Genomic DNA, 19,773 nt, shown 5'->3' on the forward strand with positions numbered 1-19,773 from the left:
CAAGGAGCCTGGCCACTTCTGCCCTGTCGCCTTAACTTCTCACCTGATGAAGACCATGGAGAGGATTATTCTCAGGCACATCCCTCCCCAGGTGAGCACGATGCTGGACACCCTTCAGTTTGCTTACCATCCCGGTATTGGGGTGCACTGAACACTTTCAAACCTGGAGTACACTGGATGCACTGTGAGGGTCATGTATTTTGACTTTTCCAGTGCTTTCAACACAATACAGCCGGCACTTCTGAGGGGGAAACTGGAAGGGGCGGGAGTTGACCAACACCTGGCTGCATAGACCACAGACTTTCTCACCAACAGACCACAGTATGTGAGACTCAAGGACTGTGTCTCAGACGTGGTTCTATGCAGTACAGGGGGCCCCTCAGGGTATGGTGCAACACCAGTAAAACAAAGGAGATGGTGATCACTTCCAGAGGAAGACACCACGGATCACACCAGTGAACATCCAGGGTTTGGACATAGAGATGGTGGCAAAATACAAATACCTGGGTGTTCACCTAAACAATAAACTGGACTGGACTGATAACACGGATGCCCTGTACAAGAAGGGCCAAAGTTGCCTCCATCTGCTGAGGAGACTGAGGTCCTTTGGGGTGCAGAGGACATTACTACGAACATTTTATGACACTGTGGTGGCATCAGTGCTCCTTTATGCAGTGGTCTGCTGGGGAGGTAGCAGCACAGACAGGGACAGGAATAGACTGAACAAACTGGTCAGGAGGGCCAGCTCTGTCCTGGACTGTACACTGGATTCCATAGAGGTGGTGGGGGAGAGGAGGATGTTAGCCAAGCTGACGTCAATCATGGACAACACCTCTCACCCCCTGCAACAGACTGTGGAAGCCTTGAGCAGCTCTTTCAGCAGCAGACTCTTACACCCACTGTGCAAGAAGGAGCACTACTGCAGATCATTCATCCCCACAGCCATCAGACTGTTTAACGCCAGCACTACCCGAACACTTTCCACCCACTTGTTTGCTTTTGTAAATATCTTACTGTTTTTTGTAAATATCTTGTGTTTTTCTATTTATTTTCTATTTAATATTTCTATGCATATTTTTATTCTTACTTGTACTTTTGCACCTCGAGCTGTTGTAAAATGTGAATTTCCCCGTTGGGATAAATAAAGACAATCTTAATCTTACTAACTTGAGTCTTTGTGCCTTCTCGTCTCACAGGTTCCAATGAATTGTGGCCATGCTGCTGTGGTCCTGCTTGAATCCTATTATAATCTCCATCATCATCGTAATATTGTTATTTCTATTACCATTATTATTATCATCATCATCATCATCATCACCACCACTATTACAGATCATATTTAGACTATAGTTGTTTTACGACTCTCTCTCTCAAAACAACCTGTCTTTGCAGAAGGCCACCCACCATAGAGTCCGGTTCTGCCTGAGGTTTCTGCCTGTAAAAGGCAGTTTTTTCTCGCCACTGTCAACAAGTGGGTCTCTGTAAATAAGCTAATTAAAGAGTGTGGTGTGGATTTGACCAAATTGGAACGTGCCATGAGATAATGTTTGGTGTGAATTAGCGTTATACACATAAACATTGATTGATTGATTATCATCGTGGAAATGGAAATGCCCTTAAACATCACTTTGCATATTGTTCATTGGGGTGGGAACCGAAACTTGGTTCCAAGTTAGAACTGAGTACTTTATACCAAGTACTGCGTGCCCGTGAAAAAAAAAAATTGGTTCTTCTTATCGGTTCCTAAAAGTGGCATAAAAATGAATTAATACAAACAAAAGCTACATGTATCTGCAAGGCCGTGGCTCGTCTGGCTGCCTTCCAGGACCTTTTTTCATCTGCCAGGAGTCAGGACCTGTTACATCACACACAACAGCGAGCTGGAGAGCTAGTGTGCATGACTAGGGTCTCACAGCAGCAGTCACAGTGTGGAAGAGGGACTATGAAAAACTTTGTAAAAGAAAAACATGACAAGTCAGGTTGCACGTCAAATCTGATGAAACATTTAAGGCAGCATGGCATCAATATGACTGAGTGTATTGCGTTTGATGTCCCCTCAAAGGTGTTGCAGCGTGTCATGATGTGTTGTGTGGCGGCACAGTGTGCAACAATGTGGCATGTGATGGTGTGTGACGGGACATGTTCAGTAACGAACAAAGGTTTATGAATGACGCTTTTTGGCCTGTAGGGTGCTGGCCTTGTTGGCCAGCTTATGATGTTTATCCTGCTAATGTACAGCAATAGGGGTCTTGTCTGGGTTGGCTCGACATCAACTTCCATTCAACTCAAAAAACCTCACTTGCCTTTCTGATTTGTCTTTAACTTCAACAAAATACATACATGTATTATCATCATATTTAAAATAACCCTCACAGAAATGTATATATTTAATGCAGTCCTTCCATTTGTAGTGTAATATAACCATATAATCATAAATAAGTAGTTAGTGGTAACATATAATCATAAATAAATAGTCAGTGGTTAATGACAACTGGCAACAAGTACTAAAATATTAAAGAATCTAATCAAGATGTGAATGAATCATAAATTAATGGTTAAAACATGTATTGCTCTGCACTAGTTGATTGAACAGGCACCTATTGATTGAAGTGATGATTAAACTATGGAATTGTGTTACTTTGGAATGAAATATAAGCACAAATGAAAGAGTGAAGTCATGTAATATTATTGTTGTTCAGTCAGTAGGGCAGATCATGGAAGAGAGAAGGAGTTGCTCTGCTTACAGAGAAGCCAAGGTCAAACATGTAGAGCTTTGGAGGACTCCTGGAGATTATTTCCTTTTTATTGGTGACTTTTTGAAACTCTGAAACACCTCTTTAGACAAACAAAGATTAAGAAGTCGATACACGACATTTTGGCGACCACAAAGGGACTGGAATCGAGCCATCAAGTGGGTCCACCAAAGGGAGGAGGTCAACCTGTATTTCAGCACCAGGCCACCAAAAGTCTAAAAGGTAAGCAGAGCCTTTAATATCTGTAAATTTTAATTGGTGATTGAATGCAGGTGTGATTTCCGCCCAAAGGTAAAAACCCTGTAAGAGCTCACCAGTTTGAACCTAATTTGACACTAAAACTAACAACTAAGACAAACACCAAAGGGAGAAAACAAGGCTGGGTGCAATCTGTGTTGTGTTTGTCTTGTATGTCACTGTGTTCATGTTTGTAACTGAATATTACCAAATGGTGCATAGTCATTGTGATATATCAGTGCAAACAAGGCACAGTTGTTGTATGTTGTATGATGTTTGTAAAGTTGTAGATTAGAGGAAGAGATAAAGCACTGGGGGTTGTGACCTGTTTTTTCCAGCCAAACGGCATTAGCCAGCCGAGGAAGACAGGTCTACACAGAACAGTAGGCTTGCTCAAAAGCGCTAAAGTAGCGCTGTCACTGGGGAGTGACCATAGTGAAAGAAAAGAGATAAAGCACTGGGGGTTGCGACCTGTTTTCTTTTTCCAGCCAAACAACATTAGCCAGCCGGGGAAGACAGGTCTGCACAGAACAGTAGGCTTGCTCAAAAGCGCTAAAGTAGCGCTGTCACTGGGGAGTGACAAAAGAGAGAAAGCACTGGGGGTTGCAACCTGTTTTCTTTTTCCAGCCAAACAACCTTAGCCAGCCGGGGAAGACAGGTCTGCACAGAACAGTAGGCTTGCTCAAAAGTGCTAAAGTAGCGCTGTCACTGGGGAGTGACCATAGTGAAAGAAAAGAGATAAAGCACTGGGGGTTGCGACCTGTTTTCTTTTTTTCCAGCCAAACAACATTAGCCAGCCGGGGAAGACAGGTCTGCACAGAACAGTAGGCTTGCTCAAAAGCGCTAAAGTAGCGCTGTACAAATCAAAACAAGAGAATTAAAGTCCTAGGCAATTTCTTTTTCTTTTTGACATTACTAGTGTGTTTGCTGTATTATTAAGGCTTAAAGTGTAACTATGCTGTGTGATTAAGGCTTAAAAGTATAACCATGCTGTGTGATTAAGGCTTAAAAGTATAAATATTGCTGTGTGTTTAATGTTGGAATATTAGACTAATGTTATAAAAAATAATTGAAGTTTAAGGCAATAAAGTGTAAAAAGAATATAATAGAATAATAATAGCAAGCTAATAATTATAAACTAAATAGAATAAAATTATATTATTATAATAATACAAGAAGTTGATGATGATAAAATAAGTGGATGATAAAACAAATATGATATATTATTATATATTATATAAGACACATATGGATGGAGGAGATAGCAGTGAAGATGAGATTATAACTGATAATCATTATACTGCAGAAGGAGACAGGGAAACACAGGGTGTCAGAACTCATTTTTTGGCTTGAATGGACATATATTGATGAGGAGGGACTGAACAAGAAATTAGCCAGAAATGGTGGCATTTAACTAAAGTTGTCAATTTAGAGCGAAAAAAGAGTTTCCTGTAGTAGCGTGGAGAGAGGTGTTAAGGGGATTGTGGACTCCTCGAATATTATCATCAATATTGGAGCATCTTTGCAAAAATCCACTAACAAACAATTATTCCATTAAATCCCATTCTAGGGATCCCTGAAGGGGTTAACTCTCACAGGGAGTAAGAGAGGGGTGGTAGATCTGCGGCTGGACAGTGCTCTGTTGTCGTCCGGGAAAGTAGAGTGAGAAACAGGCAAATTTGATACCATTATTAAAGAAGTCACAGAAGACAGTTGGATGAAGTTTTAAAGTATAATCCAACTCAGAAGAAACAAATAAATAAATAAATCAAAAAAGAAAAAAGGAAAAAAAAACAAAAACTTAAACCACGTGTAACAGTTAGTAAAATAGTGGTGTGAATAAGAACAAAAAAAAAAAAAAAGACACCCAGAGATAGAGCAGAGGGAGAAGCGAATCAGGGATACATGGGGGCTAAAATGACAAAGAGGGAAGGGGTGTTAACTCCATTGGCATTGGTAGTAAGAATGCAGCCAGACCATGAAAAACAAATCAGACTCTGCATGAAAAAAAATGGCACGGACGCACGTCAGGAAGATTACAGTGGCCTCTGGAAGGAACATTTGAAGCAGCTTGTTGTAATGAGCTAGAAGCTAACATCAGACATTACAAAGCTAAAGACATGAGCAGCATAAGAGAGGGCAAACGAGCCAGAGAAAGGGAGGTGCTGAGGTGGTTTAGACAAGCAGCACAAAGACGTGTTGAATATCAGACAGCACTACAGAGCAATAAGACCCAAGAGGCTAATAAGAGCCCACAAGCCACACCTACTGCCCCTCAGTGGCTAGCTCCACCCCCATATGCACCAAATACAACTGGAAGGTGCAATACCACTGAAGCTCCAACAGGACAATTTCCGGTCAGAGGAGTCCAGGGCACCATGGAGGGAGAAATGGTGGGAAAAATAAAAATAAATTGGAATTCAAAAACAGAAGAAACAGAAGATAACAGCGAACAAGAATCGATCAGCCTAAGAGAAGAAGATGATGTCAGCATATGCACCGACAGCATGGTATCAGGAAAAAGCGGAGCCAGCACCAGAGGGCGCCAGAGCAGAAAGAACACAGATGGTCAGGGAGCTCAAAGGACATGCAGCTCTGGAACCCGAACAGCAAGAGAAAGATATGAGAAGCTGGTCAAAGATGAAAGCCCATCAGAAGGAGATAGAAACCGATACCAGGGACAAGGTCGAAGAATGATTCAGAGGGGGAAGAAAGCGAAGAAGAAACCAACGCCAAAGCAATGTACCAGAAGAAACACAGCACCCCAAGAAGCTATCGACCTCGAGAGATAGAAGAACGATTCCTCACGCAGCTTCGAACCAAGGAGAAAGTGGAGAAGTGGTGCAGCGGATCACAGCTGCTTGAAGAACAGTTAGAGCAGTTGGAGAAACTACATAATGAAGAGAGACAGCTTGAAGCTGGACTGGCAAAACTACGAGAGGAAGCAGACAAAATAAAAGCATGTCCTCCAACGGTGAAACTGAAGCTAACGGGAACAGTGGAGCCAAATAACGGTGAGGAAAATGAAGAAATCTCCCAACAACTGGACCGGATCCAGACCACTCTAACCAACCTGGTGGGTCATCAAGCTAGTCAACTGAGGCCTGAGCAAGAGCAATGTGATCAAATGAGACTCAGAAGCGGCAAAACGGTGCCAACACAGCAACCAATGAGATCACCCGACCCATATGGTGACGAAGCATCAGAAGTATATCCTCAAGAAAATGAACTACAAGGAGAATACCCAAACCTCACCATGCTTCCCCTGATGGCAAAGGCCGGACAGCACCAACCACAATATGTGCCATGGTCATTCTGTGACATGATTGGATTGGCAGGCAGGCTACCAGACCTTACTGAAGGAGCCAACAAATGGATTACAGCACTGGAAGAAAACACAGCAGGGGTAACATTAGCATTGGGAGACATCAAAGCACTGCGGATGCATGTGGGTGGCAAACACATCACTGAAGAAATCTTCTATGCTGCTCAACTGCCCCTGGTGGTGCAAGGCAACAGAGCTGACGACTTAAGGTTCAACAGTTTCCGCAACCGCATCTGGACTGAATTAAGAAAACAATATCTGGAGAAGACGGATCTCTCAAAGCTGGAAGGAGAGACACTGAAAGATGGGGAATGTCCAGCCAAGTTCCTACGCTTGTTCCAGGGAAAATGGAGGGAGGAGACTGGCAACGCCTGGAACCTCAACAACACCACCCAGAGCCTGTTCAAAGTAATGGTGAAAAAGGCCATGCCACAAGAAGTACAGAAGCAGCTAGACAACGTGGTGGGACTCATGAAGATGGAGTGGCCATTGTTCTCAGAACATCTGGTTCACCACGTGGAGAGCGTCAGGAAGGAAAAACAAAGAGAAGAGGAGGCAAACAAACATCTGACAAATAAACTGGCACAACTGCAGTTGAGTGAACTAAACACCAAACAGAAGAAAGGCAAAGTACACGCGCCAGTGATAACTGCGGGACAAGCTCAAGCACAAACCACTGCAACAATGGCACCCCAGAGTCCAACTGGACCCCCGCCACCTCCTCAGATGCAAGTCCCGCAGGTGACTGAACAACCAGCTACACTCACATTTCCCATTCCACTGCCACCGATCCACGTATACTTACCTGATGGAGACATATGCTACAAAGGGCAAACGCTACAGAGAGGAGGTCCATATCATAGACGACGGGGCTATGCCCTAAACCAATATGGACGGTCAAGACCCCAAAGTCGCCAGAATATGAACCAAGAAGACGACCAGGTCTGCTGGGGATGCAACAAAAAGGGACACTGCCAAAGAGAATGTCCAACAAACCCATGGGTAGGACCAGCAAGAGAGTGGCAATAGGGGTGCCCAGAGAAGCCTAAAGGGGAGCTTATGACACCAATGGTCTCTATGCAACCACAAGATGAGCCAACAATACAGGTAATAATACAAAACCAAAAACACACATTTATGGTGGACACAGGGGCCACCTATTCCTGTATTGGAAACGCCAGCTCCAGACTCCCCCTATCAGGATCATCGGTAAAAACCGTAGGCTTCTCTGGGAAAACACAGGTAATACCCCTAAACACAGCCCGTCCCAATGCTGATCGCTGGAAAAACCATAACAGCACCCCTGTTGTACTGAGAAAATACACCCATAAACCTACTAGGAAGAGACATTTTATGCCCATTAAAGGCTAACATAATATGCACACAGGAAGGACTGAGTGTGGATTTCTCCAACGACCCCATCCACAGACTGATGACAGTGCAAGTAATAAAAGAACCTGTCACCCAAGTCCAACCCGCTGTGTACTGGATCCACTGGCCCTCAGCATCAGAGTTGAAACAGAAATGGGAGCCCTGGAAAGACTGGATGGTGAAACAAATGGGAACTGCATATGAACCAGAGTTGCCACCACACTGCACCATGATGTATGATGAAGACCAGTCACATACAGACTATAAGGAGTGTTGGGAAGAACTGATCAACAAGAAACCATTCTATGTGGTCAGCTCTAACATATATATAGGACCACAAGGAGAAGCAGCCACAGTAACCCTCCCAACCGAATTACAATCGTGGTTCCAAGTCCCAGACTCCGTCCTACATGTCACACTCATGATAGCAGACGGTCATGGGTCACATGACCTCGGGCCCATGATGAAATCAGCATTACAGGAGCAACAGTGGCTTCCAACACGAAGTAAAAACATTTACATCACTGCTAACAAACAATATATAAGAATATCATTGAAGGCAAGTGATGAAGGGACAGCAGAAAGGGTATTAGTGAGTAGCAGGTCACCCACACAAATGATGACATCAATAGAACAAGAGGTTTTGCTAAAACAAATATCACAGGAATTATGGTCACAACATAAAACAGATGTAGGTTTGGTGAGATCAGCACAACCCGTTGCCATATCAGAGACAATATCCTCTCAGACAACAAGCTGTAGATGGCATCAGGCCAACAATTGAAGGTCTGATAAAGGCAGGTGTACTTATTAAAACTTGTTGTCCCTGTAACACGCCAATCTTTCCAATCAAGAAGCCACACTCAGATGATTATCGATTGGTACATGATCTGCGCGCTATCAATGCTATTGTGGATGTTGAAACACCCATTGTCCCAGACCCTCATACTCTATTGTCGAACATCCCTCCATCTGCTCAATGGTATACAGTGATTGATTTATGTTCTGCATTTTTCAGTGTACCACTGCATACAGACTCACGATATCTGTTTGCATTTACTTATCAAGGTCAACGATATACGTACACACAGCTTGCACAAGGCTATGTAGACAGCCCCTCCATTTTTAACAAAGTGCTTGCCGATGACTTGCAGCACCTAAATGTAGCAAGTACAGTAATTCAGTACGTAGATGACCTCCTGATCTGTAGTCCCACCAAAGAACAGTGTGAAAAAGACTCAATTGCAGTGTTGACTGCATTAGCAAAGGGGGGACACAAAGTAAGTAAAACTAAACTACAGTTCTGCCAAACTGAGGTTCAATACTTAGGCAGACTCTTGAAGGGAAATAAAAGAAGCATAGCTCCCTCCCAGGTTGAAGCTATAATCAAAGCTCCTAAACCACAAACAGTTGGACAAATGTTGTCCTTCCTGGGGATGGCGGGGTACAGCTGGCCATGGATTTGCGATTATGCTATCAAAGCAGCTCCTTTACAAGGTTTAATCCACGCAGCAGGTCAAACAAAATCCTCCACTGAATTACAGTGGACAGCAGAAGCAGAAGGTGCTTTTCAGGCTCTGAAATCAGATATGCAATCAGCTCCTGCACTTGGTAACCCTGACTATGCTAAACCATTTCATTTGTATGTTGCAGAGAGGGCTGGGTTTGCATGTGGAGTTTTGATGCAGGACACTCCAACTGGTAAGCAACCATTAGCATATTATAGCACCAAATTAGACAACATTGAGGCTGGTCTGCCTCCCTGTTATCAGGGACTTGCAGCAGCAGTGTTTGCTTTTCAGAAAGCCTCAACAGTAACTATGGGACACTCAACCATCCTGCACACGTCCCATCAAATACATGCTCTCCTCACTAGTCCCAGGTTTGTACTTACACAGGCTAGGCTAATAACAGCAGATCTTACTTTGTTTGTAGATGGATCCTGCTTCAGAGACGCGACAGGTTACCATGCAGGTTATGCCATCGTACAGTTACTGCCAGATGACACATTCACCACAGTCCAAACAACTAAACTTGCTCAGCCATGCTCAACACAGCTTGCAGAAGTTAAAGCATTAACTGCAGCATGTAGATTAGCACGAGATAAACGCCTCAATGTGTACACAGACTCACAGTATGCATATGCAGTTTGTCACGTGCATGGTAATATTTGGAAACAAAGAGGTTTTCTTAGAGCAGATGGCACACCTGTAACTCATGGGAAGGCCATCTCTGCACTATTAGAAGCTATTCATCTACCAAGTGCAGTAGCTATCATCAAATGTGCAGCACACCAAAAAACAAATTCCCTAATAGCCAAAGGCAACAATCTGGCAGATGAAGCCGCTAAACAAGCTGCAACGAGCACGTGTAGGACCACTGTTGGTAGCTGAAGAATGTGAACCACTCACCACCTTAGCATCTTTAATAACGGCCCAAGAAAAAGCTGACATATATGAACAATCAATATGGTTTAAACGAGGTGCTATTAAAAATACTCAAGAGGGACCACAAAAGGGTTTATGGCGCAGTGCACATGGTCATTTCGTGATGCGCATGGCTCCGACCATTGCACAAGGGGGGAGGTGATCAGAAGGCTTCAAGCTGTTTGGTGGACACCATTTTTGGCAAGTACAGTTGACAGAACATTAGCAGAATGTGATGTTTGTGCACACCATAATGTAAGGAAAGCATTTTCAGCACTGATTGCACACATCCCACCACCTAGTGGACCATTTCGCCATCTAATGATGGACCACATAGATATGACAGAACGTGTGAAAGGGTTCAGATACATTCTGGTTGTTGTTGACAGATTCAGCAAATGGGTGGAGGCCGTCCCAACAAAGGGCCCAGATTGCAGATCAGCAGCAAAATTCCTATGCAAAGAGGTGTTTCCGCGTTTTGGCTTCCCAGATTGTATAAGTTCTGATAACGGACCGGCATTTGTTGCAGATATGATGAAAGTAGCAATGAAAATGTTAGGGATCAAACAGAAGTTTGGGTGTGTGTATCATCCACAATCACAGGGTGCTGTAGAACACGCTAATGGAACGTTGAAAGCAAAACTGGCCAAAATCATGACAAACAGTGAGTACAAGGTTAATTGGGTGGATGCACTGCCACTGGCGCTTATGTCTATGCGAACACAAGCTAACAGACTAACCCACCTAACACCGCATGAGATGATGACAGGGAGACCAATGCCGGTTCCCTACCTAAGAGGTCCTTACAACGGACCATCACTTGAACAATGTGAAAAAGAACTAACAAACTATCTGCGACCAACGCAAATACACAAAGTTATATTCCAACAGGTAAAAGGTGCAACTGAGAACAGAGACGCAGCTATCCCAGACTCACAGCTGAGAATCGAACCAGGTGACTGGGTCTACGTAAAGGTGTTCAAACGAAAGTGGGACCAACCCAGACGACAAGGTCCTTTTAAGGTCACCCTAGCCACCCCAACCGCGCTCAAAGTCAAAGGTAAGAGCGTTTGGTTCCATTTAAACCATTGCTGTCGAGCCAGAGATCCAAGTGAGACACCAAGAGTACATCGTGAACCAGAAAGGGACGGCGACGCCGCCCAACTGGAAGATAGCCAGCCCCCAGCACCTCAGGAAGAGAAACACGGGGAAGGTGACGCCTCCCCACATGCAGCAAGACAATCACAGAGACTGATTGAGAGACGAAGAAGAGAAAACATAAGCCCTGCGAGTAGTGGATCACTAGCACTTAGACTAAGTCAAGACAGTAGTCCAGATAATCAGGATGAAGTTAGTAACCAAGACAGATCAGACAGTGAAACAAAAACAGCAAACAGACAGAAGGCACCAGGTGAAGGGCGAGAGTCAAGCCAAGAAGCAGGACCAAGTATCAGGCCAGAGCAGGAAGAGCAATCAGATCTTCCCCCGTATGAGGACCCACTTACAACATTTAATTGGACTACAGGAGAATGGGAGAGAAGTGAGGATTAGGAGAAGGAGAATAAGGAGTTGGGTAGTAAGGGCAATTAGGATAATAGGGTGGATAATTATGTGCACATGTCTGATCAACTTAGGTATAGAATCAATGCCAAAAACTGCCGAGAACTGCCAAGATATAGACAGCATGTTAAATGTCCCACCAGGGACAAAAACACTCTGGACCACTGCTACACTGTTTTAAAGGACGCGTATCGCTCTGTCCCCCGTGCAGCTTTGGGGCTCTCTGATCACTGCATGGTTCATCTTCTCCCAAATTACAGGCAGAAATTCAAATCTGCTAAGCCTGTAGTGAAGACTGTGAAGAGATGGACCACAGAGTCAAAGCTGGAGCTACAGGCCTGCTTTGACTGCACAGATTGGAGTGTTTTTGAGGCTGCTGCTACAGATCTGGACGAACTCACTGACACTGTGACATCCTACACCAGCTTTTGTGAGGACATGTGTGTGCCGACCAAAACCTTCTGCACATACAGCAACAATAAACCTTGGTTCACTGAAAAACTCAGGATGCTTCGTCAGGCCAAGGAGGAGGCCTACAGAAGTGGGGACAGAGTCCTGTACAACACGACCAGGAACACGCTGACAAAGGAGATCAAAGTGGCAAAGAGGTGTTACACTGAGAAGCTGAAGAACAGTTTCTCAGCTAACAAGCCTGCGTCAGTGTGGAGAGGTCTACAGGAGATCACCAACTGCAGGAGACCATCCCCCCACATTGCAGTGAACCGGGAACTGGCTGACGACCTGAATGTCTTCTACTGCAGGTTTGAGAAGCCAACATTCAAACCCATCACCCACTCCAACATCAAACACACCTCATCACCCCCCTCACCCCTCCTTACTGACCCCCCACCATCACTCAGGATCTGTGAAGAGGATGTGTGTCAGCTCTTCAGGCAACAGAAGACCAGGAAAGCTCCAGGCCCAGACGGCGTGTCACCCTCCTGTCTGAAGGTCTGTGCTGACCAGCTGGCCCCCATCTTCACCCAGATCTTCAACAGATCACTGGAGCTGTGTGAAGTCCCCTCCTGCTTCAAAAGCTCCACAATAATCCCGGTCCCCAAGAAACCGGCAATTTCTGGACTAAATGACTACAGGCCCGTAGCCCTGACGTCTGTGGTCATGAAGTCCTTTGAGAGACTGGTGTTGAGCCACCTGAAGGACATCACAGGCCCCCTGCTGGACCCCCTGCAGTTCGCATACCGGGCAAACAGGTCAGTGGATGATGCAATCAACATGGGACTGCACTACATCCTGCAACACCTTGACTCCCCAGGGACATATGCTAGGATCCTGTTTGTGGACTTCAGCTCGGCGTTCAACACCATCATCCCAGACATCCTCCACTCCAAACTCACCCAGCTCACCGTCCCAGCCTCCACCTGTCAGTGGATCACAAACTTCCTGACAGACAGGAGGCAGCAGGTGAGGTTGGGGAAAATCACATCCAGCACCCGGTCAATCAGCACAGGCGCCCCCCAGGGATGTGTGCTCTCCCCACTGCTCTTCTCCCTGTATACCAACGACTGCACCTCGAGAGACCCATCTGTCAAACTCCTGAAGTTTGCAGACGACACAACGGTCATCGGCCTCATCCGTGACGGTGACGAGTCTGCTTACAGACGGGAGGTGGAACAGCTGGCCCTCTGGTGTGGTCAGAACAATTTGGAGCTGAACACGCTCAAAACTGTGGAGATGACAGTGGACTTCAGGAGTAGCCCCCCTATACTGTCCCCCATCACCATTTTAAATAACTCCGTGTCTGCTGTGGAAACCTTCAGGTTTCTGGGATCTTCCATCTCCCAGGACCTAAAGTGGTCTCTCCACATAGACTCCATAATCAAAAAGGCCCAGCAGAGGATGTACTTCCTGCGTCAGCTCAGGAAGTTCAACCTGCCCCAGGAGCTGCTGATCCAGTTCTACACAGCAATAGTTCAGTCTGTTCTCTGCACCTCCATCACCGTCTGGTTTGGATCAGCCACCAAACAGGACAGGAAAAGACTGACACGGACAATAAGGTCTGCAGAAAAAATCATTGGTGCTAAACTGCCCACCATCCAGGCCCTATACTCATCCAGAGTCAGGAAACGGGCAGGAAACATCTCTGCAGACCCATCACACCCATCACACCCTGGACACAATCTGTTCGAACTTCTCCCCTCCGGCAGGCGCTACAAAACACTGTTCGCCAAAACAACCAGACATAAGAACAGTTTCTTCCCCCAGGCCGTCGCACTGATGAACACTTGATCAGTCACCCAGTGTCAGTAACCCCCCTGTCTCCAAAAACCATCCACTCATAGTCTTTACATTCACAGACCAAATTGCACTTTATATGTATATATATATATATCTATATATATATATATATATTTCTACCTGTACATAATTGAACAACATATATCCACACTGTAAATAATATAATATAAATATACTTAAATATATATTTATATATTTATAATAGTCCGGACTTCTGAACACCTTTTAACTCACTGTTCTTTGTTGTTCTTGTTCCTTCTAGTTGAATGTTGTTATGTTTGTTTATGTTCATGTCTATGTCTATGTACATTGTGTGCGAAGAAAAAACCAAGTCAAATTCCTTGTTTGTGTTTCACATACTTGGCCAATAAAGCTGATTCTGATTCTGATTCTGAAAAACAAAACAGGAAAAATGGACAGAATGTGCACTAGCAATAGGGGTGTTAGCTGCAGAAAGTACCAATTGACAAAATAATAGAGTTCACGTATGTCAAATCAGCAACACATGACCAAGCATTAATCACAGACCTAATAACAGTGTGATATAGAGGGAATGACAGCAGTGGTAATGATGTGTACTACTCAACTATGCACTGACCAATAACAAACTAATGATAAGTAAAACGACCAAAGTTATAACAGGGCAATTTCCTGTCCGGGTGGGCAGCGCATTGGAGCTGGGCACCTTTGAGCTCGGGGTGTTAAGTTCTGGTGTGTTGTTTGCTGGGATTGGAAAGTGCACAAGAAATTTATGAGAATCAAAGTGTCTAGAATGACAGACAGACCATGTAAACAAAAGCAAAAAGAGGAAAGAAAAATATATGTAGGACAATGAAAAATTGCAGTCAATATTAGACAAACTTCCACTCGGACCAATCCAGCTAAAAGGGTCTAAAACCTATACACAATATCATCATAACTGGTCAGTGCATTCAAAGGAATATCCTATGCCAAATAAAACTGCAGAATTACGAGTAGAAACAATACAATGCCTACAGTGGAGAATTAGTACTTATGAGTTAGGCAAAGGGTTAAGCCTAAAACACCACAATGCACTCCTGTTGTACAAATATGATTTAGTAGAGCTTAGGAAAAATGGCACGTGTGATGTGTGTACACCTCTATTTACTAAAGGGAGAATAGAGATATATTCTGTGTGTTTAGGGTCAGAAATATTGCTTAGCACACGTTTGGCCCCTCAGCAGCTTGGGAAGGCAGGAATAGAAAGACTGTCAGCCCAATGTGAGGAGAAGTACAGAGAACATATAGACAGACCTTATATCAGGATAGGCAAGGTAGTGTACTGGTGCCAAAAGGAGTATTCCAGTGACAAAGATAACTGGCGTCATGAATTAAAACTATCCTCTCATTAATGTCTTCCAAACGGACAAGACATGTGGCCAAACAGTTCATATCCAAACGCAAGGCCAAGCCAGGACCTTTCGAACATGGCCCCCGGGTCATTCCAAGACAGCGGCTGGCCACCTCGCCCACAGGGATCCGGGCTCCTGGGACCAGGACCATCCGGAGGGGTGATCGACTGGCAGGCACCCCCCATATCCCCACCGACATGGAGACATCGGATCAGCGGACCCTATGGCATCCCCGACACCGACCCCCCGATTAACAGCACCACAACTGAGCTCACCTTAATGAGCGCACCCTCCTGGCTACCCCATGTGAGGCAGCGCCAGTTTGTCCTACCAGACAACTACCTGATCAGAGAAAAAGAGCGTGAGCTGGCAAATGTGACTCCGACAGGGGGACACCGAGTGTGGGAGGAGGAGTTTCAGTCACCTCCCCACCAAGCGACCCATCGCCAATCTGGCCTGCCACACAAACAGTGGGGGAAGCTCAACCCCCACTGATGATGACATCACTGAGTACATAAATTGGAATGTGGCACACTGCCACTGATTGCCACTACTGATGGAGTAAAAGGGGACTGAACTGTATACCCAGTTGCAGGCCCCAGGAGAAGTACACTGGAACAGTCACGTAGTCTACACTGAAGATTGCACCATATAGCGTTTGAAGGCACCAGAATAAGTACTTCTATACTTTGTATTTTTGTTTGGTTGTTTGAAAGAAAAAAAAAAAAAGCATTATCTATGTGCCAGTAATGGAACCATATGCTAACACCAGAAATGTGCTAACATGTATAGGGAGCATTTCTCCCAATATTATTTGAAGTAGAATAGAATGTTCCTCATGGGACGCAGAAATGCGATGACTGGAGAATGGATCTACATGAAAACATGGCTTGAATCATTCCAACAGCAAGAAGCCTGTCAGTCCCTGCACCTTTGATGACTGGTATTTGCATTGGCGCACTACCCCTTTAGTTTATGTCAGTAGTGCATGGTTACTGAACCATTGTGTGAGGGGGCGTGCGTTAATGTGACTTTGAGTCACAAAGGGGGGAAATGTAGTGTAATATAACCATATAATCATAAATAAGTAGTTAGTGGTAACATATTTTTCAGGTTGATTTTTGGCGAGAACCACGCACGTGTCGCAATATAAATAGGCAAGACTCTGAATCTCTAGGTGACTCGATGCAGCAGCCACACTAGACACGCATGTGAGAAGCATGTCTCAGGCATCCAGCGTGAACGGTCCAACCTGTTAACATGGACGAAATGAAAAGTAAGAGGTAACGCCACGCAGCAGCACTGCACACTGCACAAACCAGAAGCCTTACAGGCTGGACACACTGGATGGCCAGTGTGTCCAGCCTGTAAGGCTTCTGGTTTTACATGCAGGCCTCTCTACTGTTAGGACCATGTGGTGAGGTCCCAACAGCAGTGAGTCATTAAATATGCAAATGAGAGAAATCTCAGACAGATTAACACATGTTTTTTGGCTTGTTTCTGCACCATGTAACTTCAGTGAGAGGGAAGGATCACATCATTACATTCATGTTTACTTCAAGATACAATTTTTAAAGACATAACATTGTTGTGACGTAATGAGTTTTGTTTGTAGTTAGCACCTACATTACATTTGACAAATTTTTACACACCTGGGATTTGTATTTACGAGACTAGTGTTTTACTCAGAAACTGTGGGTGGCCCAAGTTTAATTTAGTTTGCTTGTTTGACATAAAATCACATAAGATTTAGGCTAATGAGTGATGCAGAGGTCATTACTCCACCTTCCCTGACACATCCAGATAATGGAATAGGTACCCAGTAGTTATAAAAAAAAAAAAACACAGTAAAAATTCTTTCTAAATGAATACCAAACATCAATAGGTCATACATATCCAGTAAAAAAATAACTACAGTATAAATTCTGTCATCTAAAGAAATTACCTATACAGTAAGTGTGCCTCTTCATAGCATTTTACAGAAAGCTGTGAAGGCTACAAAATATTATTACAATCAGTAAGAATGGCAAACATCCTAAACAAAGTTTTACTGTAAGGTTACATATATCACCTAATATTTTATGCCTTAATCAATTCACTTACAGCTATCTCTAATAAAGTGCTCATATGCCTGGTTGGAAGTACGGGTCGACCTATATTTTTTTTTCAGGGCCCATACTGAAATCTATTAGATATCAAGGAGACTGATAACCAATAATTGTCAAGTCTAGTCAAAGATGAGAATAACCACTGTTAAAATCTATCTTAAATGTATTCAATTAGTGCACTTTAGTACAATTTTGTGTTACTTTAGTATTTCCATTTTCTGCTTCTTTATACTTCCACTCCACTAAATGTATTTAATAACTTTATTTACTAGTTACTTTGAAGATTCAGATTATTCAGTGTTTATAGGCTATTAGTGGTGACGTGTAACCAATTCGATAGTGCTGTGGGCAGGACATTGAGTGAGACCACAGAGCGGTGAATATACAGACAGACCGAGGATGCTTATGGGTAGGAAAAGGCATATACATGTAAAAACATCATACATATTCATTTATACATCTAGCCACAGGTTTTCTTTCAATGCAGTTGCTTATCTGTCCTATCCTTCAACCAGGCCTCAAAACCTTAGAGGTTTATGAGCGCTTTATGTAGCTCACAGTCAACTCACACAGCACATTTCCTTTGTGAACAGTGGATGCCAAAAAGAAAAAAGAAAAAATCCCCAAAAATATAAAACTCCCCACCAAAACTCTTGTACCTGGAACACAGTGATGAGGGCCTGAGGGAAGCTGTCAAAGGTACTGCGGGGTTTGGGCTGGCTGGGAAAATTGAACTTCCCTCCAAACACCTGCATACCGAGCAGGGAGAAGATGACAATGAAGAGGAACAGGAGAAGCAGCAAGCAGGCAATGGAACGGACCGAGTTCAAGAGGGAAGCCACCAAATTACTGAGAGATGTCCAGTATCTAGGGCACACAAGACAGATTGAATAAATCACAAGTTATTCCGGCAGTTGTTTCCAATCATAAAATTAGGCTCAAACTGATTTGTGTTTTTGTGAAAATATCAGATATCTCTCAAATATCAGTTGGGCTTTACTGAGATTCACTTTAAATGTAATAGGTTTCAATCAGATAGCCATCAACAATGCCGACTTGGTTTATTACAAATACCTTTATGCAGAAAAACAATATAACATGACAAGAATAATATACATCCTACAAATCTATCCCTAGGATGTATATTATTCTTGTCATGTTATATTGTTTTTCTGCATAAAGTTATTTGCATTTCTGTATATAGGTACTGGTTGTGGTCTCAAGCTGGGATATAGTACTTTGTAGTATTTCTACTTGATGATTGATGTAATTGTATTGTTTTTGTATACTGTGATGTGTTTACTGTTTGAGTCTGTTCCCTTTAATAAAGTACTATAGTAAAGTCTATGTCAGTGTGTGGAGGATTTGTTCGTCAAGCTTATTACACACATTCCTGCTCCCTACCAGCACCTGACTACCTGTGGCTGTGCAAGGAGATTTCATTGATTCCAGTTATATCTTGTTATTACTTCAGGCACACATATTTTATGACATAATTAATTTTCTTTGTACTTAACATCTACATTACATCTGACAAATTGTTACAGACCTAAGATTTGTATTCACAACAGAGGTGTCGCACTTAAAAACTGTGGGGGGCACCAAATCGCATTCCAATTTTTACATAATGTTGCTTTCAGCTGAGTCTGGGTTTATACATTAGGGGCTTGACACACAGAATAGCACAGGAAGTAAGCAAGTAATTGCAACCGTAGATAAATCACACCCTCCCTGTTCTTTTAACCTTACTAATTCTTAAATAATAAATTAACCCTTAAAATGTTGTGAAACGATGGGGTCTAATTTCCAAGGACCCTTCACATTTCTAAACATTATGGTGCACTCTGTAAAACAAAATAACTATTTCATTTCAGTTCAGTAAAGTCTTCTGATTGAAATGAAGATGCTTCACATCAAGGAGTCTACTTGCCAAAGTCTTTCTTTGGCAAAAAGTATGACCGAATATTTGGTTTGGTAAACAAGTGTTTTGTTTTAATACTCTCAGTGAAGGCTTTCTGGAGAGTCAGTGATCAGATCAGTGAAGGATAATGACCAATTTCTTATAATAATAGCTAAGCTTTAAAAATGCTAACTCACCTGGTGACTTTGAGGAGGCGGAGCAGGCGTATGCAGCGCAGCACAGAGATGCCCATGACTGACATGATGCCCATGTGGACAAGGATGAGCTCAATGATGCCAGTGGACACCACAAAGCAGTCAAAGCGATTGAAGAGAGACATGAAATAAGAGGGCAATCCTAGGGCATACATCTTCATGAACATCTCAAGGGCAAACATGGACAACAGTAGCTTATTGGCATTGTCTGTTGATGATGGATGGTGGTGGTGGTGGATGTGGGCCAAA

At 43.6% G+C, this 19,773-nt stretch overlaps 1 protein-coding gene across 1 annotated transcript in view; it reads right to left on the reverse strand.

The window, feature by feature from the left end:
• Positions 1 to 19,773, reverse strand: part of LOC140997980 (dihydropyridine-sensitive L-type skeletal muscle calcium channel subunit alpha-1-like) — a 238,979-nt gene that overhangs the window by 169,500 nt on the left and 49,706 nt on the right. The window contains exons 11-12 of the mRNA XM_073468075.1: positions 19,507 to 19,732; positions 18,069 to 18,276 (exon numbers count right to left, since the gene is read on the reverse strand). Coding sequence (XP_073324176.1) covers positions 18,069 to 18,276; positions 19,507 to 19,732 — 434 coding nt within the window. The remainder of the gene's footprint in view (positions 1 to 18,068; positions 18,277 to 19,506; positions 19,733 to 19,773) is intronic.

Source organism: Pagrus major, chromosome 6, assembly GCF_040436345.1.
Source record: "Pagrus major chromosome 6, Pma_NU_1.0".
NCBI classification, from domain to species: domain Eukaryota; kingdom Metazoa; phylum Chordata; class Actinopteri; order Spariformes; family Sparidae; genus Pagrus; species Pagrus major.